The sequence below is a fragment of the Canis lupus genome, chromosome 7, assembly GCF_048164855.1.
Source record: "Canis lupus baileyi chromosome 7, mCanLup2.hap1, whole genome shotgun sequence".
NCBI lineage: Eukaryota > Metazoa > Chordata > Mammalia > Carnivora > Canidae > Canis > Canis lupus.
Window position 1 is genome coordinate 28,583,570 of NC_132844.1, and position 13,253 is coordinate 28,596,822.

Below are 13,253 nucleotides of genomic sequence, written 5' to 3' on the forward strand. Positions count from 1 at the left end.
GAGGTCCATCCACTACCTTTTCTCTAGACCTTGTCACCAATCTTCCAATTTTATTTTTTCCAAGTTTTTGGTCATCTAGGCCAGCAGTTAGTAACTGCTCATCTTTTGGTGTAGTTCCATTTGTCTTACCATTTTTTTTAAAGATTTTATTCATTTACTTATTTTAGAGAGCAAATGAGCATGCATGGAGAAAGGGGCAGAGGGAGAGGGAGAGAAAGAATCTCAAGCAGACTATGGACTGGGCCCAGAGTCCAGTGCAGGGCTTGATCCCACAACCCTGAGATCATGACCTGAGCTGAAATCAACAGTTGGATGCTTAACCAACTGAGCCATCCAGGCGCCCCAACTCATCATCTTAACTTTGACATAAAGTGAAAATCAGATAGATACACTGCTTGAAGTTTGGATTATAGTAAGATTTCTTTCTGCTCTCAAGGAGGGGATATAATGACTTAGCAAACCAATTTTAACTAGTGCCAGCATGAAAAACCATCTCTAAACCAACCTTGAATTCTTTTTCTCCTCAGTCCGCTGGTCATGGGGAATTCCCCAAAGGCCATAGGTATGATTGGAGGGAAAAACACAGCCCAGAAGAGTAGGTGCAGTGGGAATATGAGCCATCTGTTTGTACAACCCACATGGGTATTCAGGATTCACTTGAGGCTGACTGCTTCAATACCACTTTCATTTGATGATAGAGTGTTCTTACACTTGTCCAACTTATGGGTATGTATATTAGATAACACTTGAGGTCTTATGATCACTTGATATTCTGTGGTTAGAATCTCAGTCTCTATAAGCAAGCCAAGAACAGTTTTTCCAAAGGAGATTAGTTACTGTCTGAAGAAGACATGGCTCTGCTCCAAAGCTCCACTGTATTTTCCTGTTGGAGTGTGCCAGATGCATTCTACAACATTTGGATCTACTGCAGGCACTTTGAGTACTTTTAAGTCCATAGGAACAAAGGCCCATGTGGTTCCATTTTGGAGCAGTTTCAGAGCCTTCCCCTGATCTGGATCCTACTTAAATCTGACACCATACCTGATACTCTTTATAGAGTAGAACACACACATGTTGTATATGTTACCTCTAAAACTAAAAAAGCTCAGCAAACTTCGGCCTACATTTTAGTTATAGAGGTTATAAGGTGAAGCAATTTGTTCTTCACATGCAGGGGACTTTTGGACCCAAAGAAAATTTGTTAATGTAACAAGTCTCTGAACTTTCATAAATTCTCTCTCCCACTCCATGACATACATGTGACTTATCAAGGTACCTAGCATAACTGAAATTCTTGACCACTGGGTACAATCAACCTGATGTCATTAATGTGACAACCGGTGGAATTGTGATAGCCAGAGAGGTTTATATCTTTGAAATAAGACAGCAAGCATATACTATCATCCCTGCCAGATGAAAGCAAATTACTTCTGGTGGGCTCTGTTTTTGGGGATAGGGATAAAAAGAGTTTTCTAGTTTGATAGCTGCCTATCAAGTGTCAAGAATGATGCTGATTTTATGCTGGTATGCTGGTAACAGGGACATGTCTGGAAATCTACAAGTAAGGGTCATCACCTGATTAGGTTCACAGTAATTTACTGTAAATCTCTACCTACAACCCATTTCACAAACCAGATATGCAAGTTAATCGAGGAAATTGATGTAATTGCTACCCCTAAAAAAAAAAAAAAATTGCTACCCCTGTATCTTTCAAGAGTTCAGGAAACTAGTGTGGGGACTCTGCTATTTTCAAAGTATTTCTATTCCAAACATATATTCCAGTAACTGGGGAAACTTCAACTACAGATAGTTGCGTACATCCACTGGATCTAATTTTCTTTTATTGCCAAATCCCTAAAAAGCTTCCCCTCAAGTTGGTAGAATGTAGAGTAACATTTTGGGTTCCCGGGGAGTAACATTAGTTTAGAGTTAGTGTTCCTGGAAAGTCTGGGTATATCCCCTTTCCCTGGGCTTAGTCACCCAGATAAAGGTCTCTGACAGAAGAGGAAAAAAAGTCTTTTGGCTGTGTGCTTCAAGGACATTTCTTAAGAATATTTGGGGAGCTTATTAAAATTCAAATTGCTAAACCTCAACCCTTAGTTCCTAATTCAGTAGATCTGGGGTTGAGCCTGAGAATTTGCATTCCTAATAAGGTCCTGAGTGGTGCTGTTGATACTGGTTTGGGATATTGGTTTGGGAATCACTATATTAGAGCTAATTCCAGATGTTCAGGCTAGCATCTGAATCCATGTTTTTTTTTAGCATGTTCACCCAAATTGACACATTATCAATTATATCACGAAATCTAATGTGATATGCCTTCCTGCCTATTCAGAACCTTTAGAATCTGTACCCAACTCTCTACATTTTTATCAATGATGGTTGTCAGATTTCAGAAGGGAAAATGTAAGATGCCCAGTTAAATTTGTGTTCAGACCAACATGAATATTTTTATATTAATAAATACTGTTCAATATTTGGGACATACTTATGCTAAAAAGTTACCTATTTACAATTAAGATTTAATCAGTATCTTGTATTTTATCTAGCAACCCTACTGCCAACAGAATTTGCAAGGACTTGCACTTCTATTTTTTTGTCCTGGGTCAGACTTTGTACTTGTCTCCCTGGGACATTCAGGGATTGCTGCCTTCTAAATCTCATTCTAGGTACTGAGGCAGTTGGCAAGGGGAAAGGGGTAAGAAATAGATGGATTGAATATAAGAAAAATTTTCATTCTTTCATGAAAGGTGATTTCATTATAGGATCACCAGGCAAGACAGGACCAGCCTCTTCAGACTGAGGAAAAGCTTCTTCAGGCAAGAGTAGCTCACTTTGGTTTGAATCTACTGAAGCACTCTCCTTTCTAGTTTTTCTTCTCCATAAACATCCTAACTTTCACAGAGGAGACAGTGGTGAGGCTGGGAATTTAACTTAACCACATACATTGTAATTCAGCAACTTAACAAGATTAGACTCTCTGACTTTCAGCGATGACAGCCCTATGTCTGCAAGAGATAAGACTATTTGAAGGCAGTTTTGGAGTACCACTGTCTGACTGGTGCCTCGAGCCAATAATTTAAAATCCTGTGTTGTCATTTTCCTTTGGAGTCAGGAGCAGCCATCCACTCTACCTTCTATTTGTCTTATTCCCATCATGGCGGTCTCTCCCAGTAAGCTTCATTTTAGCTATTCATTTCAGAAAACCATAGGTGACAATTTAAGTAATCATTTTGCTCCTGTATAGCACAGACTGTGAGAATCCAATTTTCTGTTAGTTGTGGGTAGGTCATCACTGCCTTCAGATCCAGCCAGTTACTTATCTAGTCCCAGATACCCATCTTTGACTATTATGAGGGTCTGATTTCTACAAGTACTTCAAATACCAAATACTGTGCTTATTCAAGAAACAGAAACCACTCCACATACTCTAAATTAAAAGGGATCTAATATAGGAAGTTGGGTGCTTAAGTAATTATCAGAAGTGGTTCTAGGCTTAGCCTCCTGAATGACTTCTGAAATGATAAATTCTTACACACCAGGAAAGCTACTACTTCTGAGCCCACCACTTTATGGTACACTAAAAATGAGAAACTTCTGCCACCACCTCAGCTGCCTTGCAGCCTCAGGAACCTAGAGAATAGACACCTGAAGCTATAATCCAGGAAGTAGGGAGTCATATCAAATAGGTGTGACTATAACCACTACTCCTCAGAACCTTGGAGGGTGGAGGGTAGACAGTGGAATGCTGCGGAAGGATAATCTTACATTTCTAGGGACTTTCTTGTCACAGAAATAGCTAATAACGTACAGGAAGATGGCTTCTACCTCAGTTTCACCTTCCAGATCTCTCACAGGTCTGTCTAATTTACAGAACTGAATTTGTATCCGACATCCTAGCTTCTCCTAAGTCTAGAAAGAGAGAGCATGGAGGTTGGGTAAGGCAATCAAACACAGTGCTCTTAGAGATTTTGCCCTATTGGGGAAAGATACCTGTTAATATGTAATTCAACACCGTATTACCTTTATTTCAAGTGGGAGGGTTTACCAGTAAAACAAATAACAGATCTTCCCATTCCCTTTTATGGGCATATCTTTCTCTTCCTTACCACTCATAAATGTGAGTTTTTGCTATGATTCATTTCTAGCCAGTTATTTTCCTGCTTTCTTATATATTTTTCTTTGGGAACCCTATGGTTTCCTATGGAGATATCCTTATGATGAGTCCCAGATTTATTCTTTCAGTCTGTAATCTTTCTTCTGAGCATCAGTTTTGCAAGTCTTATTTGTAGACACTTAAATTTAGATATTGTGTTTTTAAAACTCAGCAATCTTCAAAACAGAACTCTTGAATTTGCCCTTCCTAATCTCATTTCTATTGATACATAGTCTTTTAAACCTAAAACCTCAGTTATTTTGGAGTTGCTTATCTTATTCAACTCCATAAACAGTCAGAAATGAAGTTCCGATTTGTTCTCATGCCCTCTCACTAGTGTGTACCCTTGTTGGTTTCCTACTTCTGCTTCAAAAACATTGATTGGACTTACTGCCTTTACAATTCATTGAGCAGTTAAACACGTTAAGCCATGTGTTTCTCCTCTATTGTCTTGAACACCTGCTTAAATGCTGCTCTGTTTTACTTTCTCTTTATGTTGACTTCAGAGATAAGATTGTAGTAAGTGCATTTTCTCTGTATTTTAAAATAATAACCATGCGATATATATTTTTATTTCATCTAATTTGAAAAGGATAGTCTGTTGTCTAACAGTAGGAGCAGAAAAGGAGTTGTATCTTCATATTAAAGACTTGACCTCAAAAGTGGTAGAGGTATGTGTTCTTGCCTTATCACATTCTGGTGTTGAGTAGCCTTCATTCAGCATTGCTGTTAAATTGCTCTTACAAAAATAACACTCTAGAAGGTAGATACGCTTACTATATCCTGTGTGTTTTAAGACAGGTATGTGTTTTGCTTGTTTACTAAATAGTGCTAGGAATTAACTTTATAAATAAATTATGGGTTAGTTTTAATCAAGGACTTCATGAGCAGTTTTCTGCAGCTAATGTTGGAATCCATGTTGGTGCCGCAAATCTTTGCAAACATTTTATCACTTATAATGAAACTCCGACGTGCAAGTAAGAAGATGCTTTCCTTTTGACTAATGGGCATTAGTCATAGTCCATGTGCAAAAGCCTTAGTTTATTTCACAGGAATGAGATTCCTTTTTGTCTGATTCTTTTCCTTAGGACAGTTGTTCTGTGAAAATTAATAGTAATATGACAAGGAAATTTATCAACACGTTATAAAGATTCACATAAAAAGGCCAAATTTGAAATTTCATTTCAAATACTGAAAATCAACATATGTTATCTTTAGTATGAAATAAAGACAGAAGCTTATTTCTGGATAACCCATCCCTTCTGTTAAAAGTATGAATTGCTCCTGGCCCTACCATAGTCTCTTAGGGGACAGGGGAATCTCACAGCTTCCCCTATATCAGTACATGTTGCTTTTCTGTATCATTACCACTGTTACAGAAACAATTTGGAAATTATAACCTAAAGCCATAATAATTTTTTTACTTTGTTCCTGAATCCTAAATTACCGTGAAAGATATGAACAATTTAAAAAGCATCCAGAGGAGACAGATTGCTTAAGGTTCTGATGCATTTGTTCTAAAAGGAAATTAAAATTATTAAGTTGATTTCTTTTTTTGTGTTACTGCTGAAGATCTGATGTAAACTTAGATTATAGTAAAGAAAAGTAATTTAGATGTTTGGAAGAAATTATTTATGTGAAGATTGTTTAGAAAGAAAGAAAGAATTATATTTTGCCAGGATAAGTCCTTTTTTAAAAAAGTTTAAACTGTAAAAGATTTATTATTCCCTTATAGCACCGTAATTCTACCTGTAGCATTAGAAAACAGGATAGAGTGGATAAAGAAGAGATTTGGCCACTTTTAGATACTGAAGTGTAGTTGACAATGTTATATTAGTTTCAGATGTACAACAAACTGATTTGACTATTCTGTACATTATCATGCAGTGCTCACTGTAAGTGTAGTCACCATCTGTCACCATAACAATGTTATTACAGTATTATTGACTGTGTTCCCTATGCTTTGCTATTCATCTCTGTGACTTTATTTATTTTATAACTGGAAGTTTATACCTCTTAATTCCCTTCATCTATTTCACCCATCCCCCCACCCACCTCCCCTCTGGCAACCACCAGTTTGTTCTTTGTATTTAAGAGTCCGTTTTTTGTTTTGCTTTATAAATTCTACATGTAAGTGAAATCATATGGTATTTGTTTTTCTCTGACTTGCTTCACTTAGCATAATACCTTTTAGGTTAGATATGGCCATATTTTAAAAGACTTACTTCCCTCTCAACTCTTAAGTGCAAAACAGTATGTGTTTGTTTTCTTGATCTTTTTGCCTCCCTTGAATACCCTACAGGGGAGGTCCATGTTAAATGTAAAATTACCCAGACTGTCAACAGAAGGTAATGAGTAGCTACCCTCAATAATTAGTTCTTTGTGTAATTATATATTATTAAACCTTTCTTGAGAAAATTAAAAATACTTTTAAGGTAGTAAAATTACATGCTGAATGAAATTAAGAACCTTAAAGTATGAGAGAATATAAAAATAGCATGTGTGTTACCATGTGAAAATATAAAATAATGAAGAATACAGAATCATCTTCAGTTATGATCCAGAGTGGCCTGGAAGCTGTTGCACACCCTGGCCTTCTCTGTCTTCATTCACAATGTCAATAATTATTGACTGAATGAATTGATAAATGACTGGCTGGCAAAAATACTGATAAAATGCTGGTTTTCTTCCAAACACTTTTGTAGAAAATACACTTGTGTAGTGTAATTATAATGGAGCTATAGTACCCTTGTGATTGTGAATTCCAGTTTTGGGAGTGCAAGAGAGAGCGGCAAAAGGATCCTCTGTTTTTCTGTCTGGAAAGTTGAAAGTTAAAGGAGGATACAATTATAGACTAGGAAGCCATGATGAGTTTGGTAAACCAAATATTTTTCACAAAACACCACTACTGTCTAGCAAGAGACACATTATAATGTTTGAAAGAACCATTTATGGCCAATAAAAGTTTCAATTTATACAGAGTGTAGACAAAGAATTAAAGAATGTTTTAATTTGGAGAAACGTATTGCTTTATAGGTTATTGGTTTATGGTGAGCTAATAAGAAAATGAAGATGCTGTAAAACTTGTGAGATTATAAGCAAGTATTTGATTCTATTTTCTAAAGCAGGGTACTGGGATATATATATGGATCATGAATTTAACTTGTTGCGACACTTCATATGTTCTTCTACTTTAATTGTGCTTTCATTATTTAAATGCTTCCATTTGAGACACCTAGAACATAACTCTGTTCTTAAACTTTGTGAGTCCCCCTTCTTTTAGGTACTTTAGAACCTCATACAGGTTGAAGTGCCTATTGTTTTGATCCAAATGCTCATTTAAGTTTTAATTAATAGTATTAACATAAACTTAGAAGAAAATTGAAATAATAGTCTTTTCAAAATGCTTATCTATCTCTTCCAGAAAAGTTTTTTGAAATGAAGAAAGGACAATGTAAAGATGCCCTAGAAATTTACAAACGATTTCTAACTAGAATGACAAGAGTATCTGAATTTCTCAAAGTTGCAGAGGTAAGTAATATTAAGCTGTGTTGGGAATATAATTTAAGAATATAAATTTATGTATCTAGAGTCAGTAATGGGGTTTATAATCTGGCAAGGCATTCTGTCCCAGAACTCCAGTGTATTAGGGCTAAAAGTGGCCTCAAATGTCCTCTCCTTCAACTTCTCACTGAGAACTGTACACTCCTGCATCCCAATTAAATGATCATTCTGTGTTCAAATACAAGTTTCATGGATACTGAGCAGATTCAGAGCTTTAAAAGGTGGTTTATCCCTCCTCTCCACTTATGGCTATCTTTGATTGTAAGGAAGAGCTTCCTTTTTATTAAACCCTGAACAAAAAAAAGTCCATGGGACCCCTGGGTGACTCAGTGGTTGAGCGTCTACCTTCGGCTCAGGTCATGATCCCAGGGTCCTGGGATCAAGTTCCACATTGGGCTCATCACAGGGAGCCTGCTTCTCCCTCTACCTTTGTCTCTGCCTCTCTCTCTGGGTCTCTCATGGATAAATAAAATATTTTTAAAAAGCCCTTAAGAAAGTCCATTTATTGTTCTTAGTGTGTAGAAATCATACATATGACCTTCTTACTTTGTCAGTATTTAAATACAAGGAAAAAAATTAAAGTACATTAATTTTATGAAGTTTATAAATTGTTTCTTAAGGATGTCTGTTTGTACTTAATCACAATAACTGTGTAACCATACAATTGGTGTTCCTGAGGAGGTGATACTTGTAAGTTAGTGTTTTCTCTCATGAAATCCAGTTATTGATTCATACTGATATTGGAAGTTACAACATTGTTATCACAGTCGTTTGGCAGGATGACTAGTTGGGTCTTATCTTACGTGTGGGTGAACAAATTGTATTGACTGGAGTGCCATGTGCGAGGCATTCAGAAGGTGAACAGCAAAGCATACAAGGCTGTGGCCATGGAACAGTTGTGCCATGCTTTTTCAGTTTTTGTCATTTTGAGAATATAGCACAAGAACAAGCATTTTATACACACAATTCCAAAAGCACTGTAGTCCATGCATTATCTTTCAAATTTCACTTATTCACAGGAATAATAATTGTCAAATTCAAATTAGGGGACTGATAACTGCAAAAGACAGTCTCTTGACCTTGGTCCATATAGTTTGTAATCAGAACAAAAGTATTTTTTAATATCTAATATGAGAAACAAAGGGCAAAGACTAGTTTACAGGAATTACATATACATGAAGGCATGTGTATTTCTCAAGGGCTTATTGATGATGGTTGTCTTTAAGAAAGGATAGACTTGCTTGAAAGTTTTGCTTTTCCTGCTATACAGTTTTGCTTTTTGTATTTGATAAGATTTTCCTCTGGTTTAACCTTAGTTATCAATATAATCTAGTAAAATTTGCCTGACTTTTTTCTGTGGAAATATCAATTATGCCTAAGCATCCAGAGCAGAAGATCCTTTCATTGTTCCATTGAGTCTTGGTACATGTGCTGCCCAGCTCCCCCATTCTTTATTGTATATGTTAGATAGGTAAGGAGCTGGACGTGTGACAATCTAGGGTATACATTTCTCTAATCAACACTGTAAGGCTGGATTCAAGGTCTTTGTGAGAAAGGGGGCACTTATTTATTAATTCATTCTCTTTTTAGGTGTAACATTTTATTTCATATATCTTGATAATTTCATGTTAGCACAGGCCCATTTCAGGCTGTTGAGAAGAAAGTATACAGAAATTAGTCTAAATAACTGAATATAAATATTATACTTTTATTTGAACTTTAGGACTATGACTTTTTTATACAATGATACTAATTTACAAAATTATTTTAATAGAATAAATACTAACCCGCAATGGGCTAACAACCATTTGTGTTTTCTTTACTTAAATTACATTATTCATAATTTAGGTATTAATTGTTTGAATACCAATGTTGAGTGGTTCAGCTATGATTGGTAAATACAGAAATTTCTTAACAAATGTACAAAGCTTCTCTCTCTACCAAACAACCCTTGTGTGATGTACATATGTATGGACCATATCCAGTAGCTACCCTGTAGTTGGTACCATTTTACTGAAGAATGTGTAGAAGACTTCTAGAATGCCATTTTTAAAATAGAACTATTTATATAGGCTATTGGCAAATATTAACAAATTGTCTGCCATGTTAAAAGGAACATAGAGTAGTTGAACAACATCTATGGAAACATTCAAATATCCCAGAGGAATGGCTTGGAATGTAGAAAACTTTGCATGTTTTGAATTTTTACTATGAAGTCTCCTAAAGCAGGCAACTGAAACTTTGTAAAATGGTTGTTTTATAACTAATAGGCATTTCTTCTAAACACACTTCCCTTTTTATAGAACTAAGTTATTCTTAGTTTGCTATTCTAAGATAAATACCAAGTCGTAGGAGTTATGTCTCCCAGAATATTTGCAGACAGAAAGTGATGAGATTTCTGGAATACAGTTACACCTCAGCTCAAGCCTCCAATTACATTATGGTTCAGAAGTTCAGGTTAGTGAAAATAGCAGTGTCAAGGAAGAATTCCTAAATTATGTCTTCTGTTCAAAAAAGTTCTGTTAACTATCTATTTAAGAGAAACATATCACCTTTTATCAAGATGATCCTAATATTAAAGATGCATGATACTTTAATTTCAAAAATGCTGACTTCATTCATATTAATATTTTTAATGGATCACTTAAAGATGTATTAAAATATGGAAATAAATGGAATGAAGTTACCTAAGTTTATAATTTCCATAATTTGTGATAGTTAACTGAGTTTCGGGAAGCAACAATAGCTTCCCTAAAGCCAGAGTTCAGTCATTGGCAGGTAATGTCTATACCTTCAGGAGGAATCTGCAGCCTAAGTTGCTCTAGGAGAATGAGAGTCAATGCTCTACATCAGTAGTTCTCCACAATGGGTGATTTTGCTCCCCTCTTCTCCCCAGCAACCAGTGTCTTGAGACATTTTTGGTTGTCACAACTGGAGGAAAGGGAAGTATTGGCATCCAGTAGGTAGAGAAGGATGTTGCTAATATCCTACAGTGCAAAAGACAGACCTGAAAAATTATCATCCTAAAATGTGAATGGTGCCATGCCTGAGAAACCCTGCTATAGACTAGAGAAAGCAAAATAAAGAACTTAGCTAAGAGCATTTGTCAAACAAGTGGTTTTTCCGATCTCTAGTTTATTTTATTGTCTTTGTAGGAACCCAGTACTTATGCTTGCTTCATGCATTTGCTTCTGCATTTCCATCAACATAATCAAGGCAGTTCATGTCTCAAAGGGAGAGATTGATTTAACCTACTTTGTTTCTTTGAGCCTACATTTTATCATTTACATAATGAGAGAATTGAAGTTATGATTTGTATTTTTCCCCAGGTTTTTATTTTGAATAATTTTTAAACCCACAAAAGAGTTGATAGAGCAGTATAGTTAACTTGTATATATACTCTTTTCATTGATTCACTTTCATTTGTATATTCCCATATTTGTGCTCTTTCGTGCTATTTCTCCTTTCTGTTCTTCCTCCCTCCCCTGCTTCTCTTCCCTAAGCTACCAACACTAACATTTCACATGTGCTTTTACCTAATAACTCCAGTTCTACAGGTATGTTCACATACTTACAAAATGCTGTGTGCAGCATTGCTCCCAATGGCCAGAGATTAGAAGCAATTTCAATGTTCGTTAATATGTGACTTATTAAATAAAAATAAATCATAGGGAAAGACGCTGTTTAAAAAAATAAGTAAACTGTGTGTTAATGCGGATATCTGTCTGAGATGTATTGTTAAATGAAAAATATAAGCCCAGTGTATATAATACACTGTTATTGCATAATAATGAAGGAAATAAATATGTATTTATATATTTCTGATTTCCTTAGATATACATAAAGAAACTCTGGAAGGATACATAAGAAAAAAACAATGGTTCTCTCTGTGGGAAGAGAGGTGGATCCTACACCTTGAACAAGTTATTAAACCTAAATGACCATTCCCTGTCAGAGGATTTACTGAGCATTTATAACAATTTAAATTTAGTCTAAGAATTTTTTTTTTTTTACTTTTAGCTGTCATTAGCTGTGGAGGAAACCTTTAAATTTTATACTTCAATATCTTGTGTCTTTTTTTGGGTTCTAGTGAAATTCTGTACATTTGTTATATCTAACTACATTAAGAAAATCATTGCTCTATTATGTTGAGTTGACAGTTCTTTTATACCAGGATTCAGCTTGGTTTTAACTATTCTGTGGATTGTCTTCTGTTAAATGCAAAGAAATTAATTTTAAAAATTCCCATTAAGAACCTTATCTTTTTTAATCTGCAGCAAGTTGGCATTGATAAAGGTGACATTCCTGACCTCACACAGGTAAGTGATTCTCTGAGTGAAAAGTGTGGTAGGCATGAAATTATTACTCCATAGTTTGCCATAAAAGATAATACCTAGAGCATAGTCTTATAAGCATTTAATGCATTTTGAATTTTTGAATTTAGGCCAACCAACTTTCTTGGAAATTATTCTAGCTTGCATATTTTTTCTAGCTACTGAATATATTTCTGGAGTTAATATGAAGATTTACCTGCCCTTATAACATAGCTTCTTCTTTTAAAGGCATCCAAATTTACTGTTTGAGGACCATCTTTTCATTCTTGAACTTGATTCAAAAAGAAGCCTTGAATAATGTTTGAAAAGCACTTTGTCTCTGAACAGTGACTATTGGTGGGCATGTAGTTGGAACATTGAAATGTTCTTTCTGCTTGTTCTCCTAGTTTTCAACATTTCCCAGGTAAAAAGGAGGGGCATGGAAGAGGAGCACTCTGATCCTATAGTTCTACTACACTGATTCTTGTCTTCCCTATCAAGTAGAGGAATTTCTACCATAATTAACCTTTAAAAAAAATTTCATAGTAGTAGATAAGTGATTTCTCTGGGGATCATCTAGTAAGCAAAAATAATAGTAGTGCCTTCTTATGGATCCTTTCATCTGTCAAGAGGGTACACTATAGGGCTCCTAAGATGTAGAATCAAGAACCATTAACATGTCCAGAATTACTGTGTGACTTTTCTCATAATTGGCAGGAACTGTTTTCATTTAATCAACTCTTTACCGTGTTATGGTAAATTTCTGTCCCAAACATGTCCTTTAACTAGAGATTGTGAGATATTAAGAGAGAATATAGAGCTTCTATCTTACATACCAGTAGTGAATGTATGAGTTTTCTATCTTTGTAAATAAAGAGTCATCATAATAGAAGAAAACTGTCATAATAAAAGATGACCCACTTTTTAATAATAACAAAATGACTATCTTTATAATCCTTTGAAATGTTTCTATATTTAAAATAATAACAAATAAATATTTATATTGTAGTTTGGTAAAATAGCCAAGTAATACATATTAACCTAAAAAAAAGGTAGATATTAAAATATATTGCTCAATGAATAGCTTTTAGAAATGGTAAATAATCTTTAATTCAACTGTATAGATGCTCTTACTATGGAATAAAAGTAAAACTAAATATATTATCATAGAGGCTCTCAGTTAAGAAGAAAATAGGTCCTCATTTGTCTCAGTTTGTATA

At 35.1% G+C, this 13,253-nt stretch overlaps 1 protein-coding gene across 14 annotated transcripts in view; it reads left to right on the top strand.

Annotated features, from left to right (window-relative positions):
- The window catches only part of SNAP91 (synaptosome associated protein 91), a 139,880-nt gene that overhangs the window by 55,696 nt on the left and 70,931 nt on the right, over nucleotides 1-13,253 (top strand). For all 14 annotated transcript variants that reach the window (XM_072832187.1, XM_072832188.1, XM_072832186.1 and 11 more), the window contains exons 8-9: nucleotides 7,581-7,687; nucleotides 11,998-12,039. In XM_072832187.1, coding sequence (XP_072688288.1) covers nucleotides 7,581-7,687; nucleotides 11,998-12,039 — 149 coding nt within the window. The remainder of the gene's footprint in view (nucleotides 1-7,580; nucleotides 7,688-11,997; nucleotides 12,040-13,253) is intronic.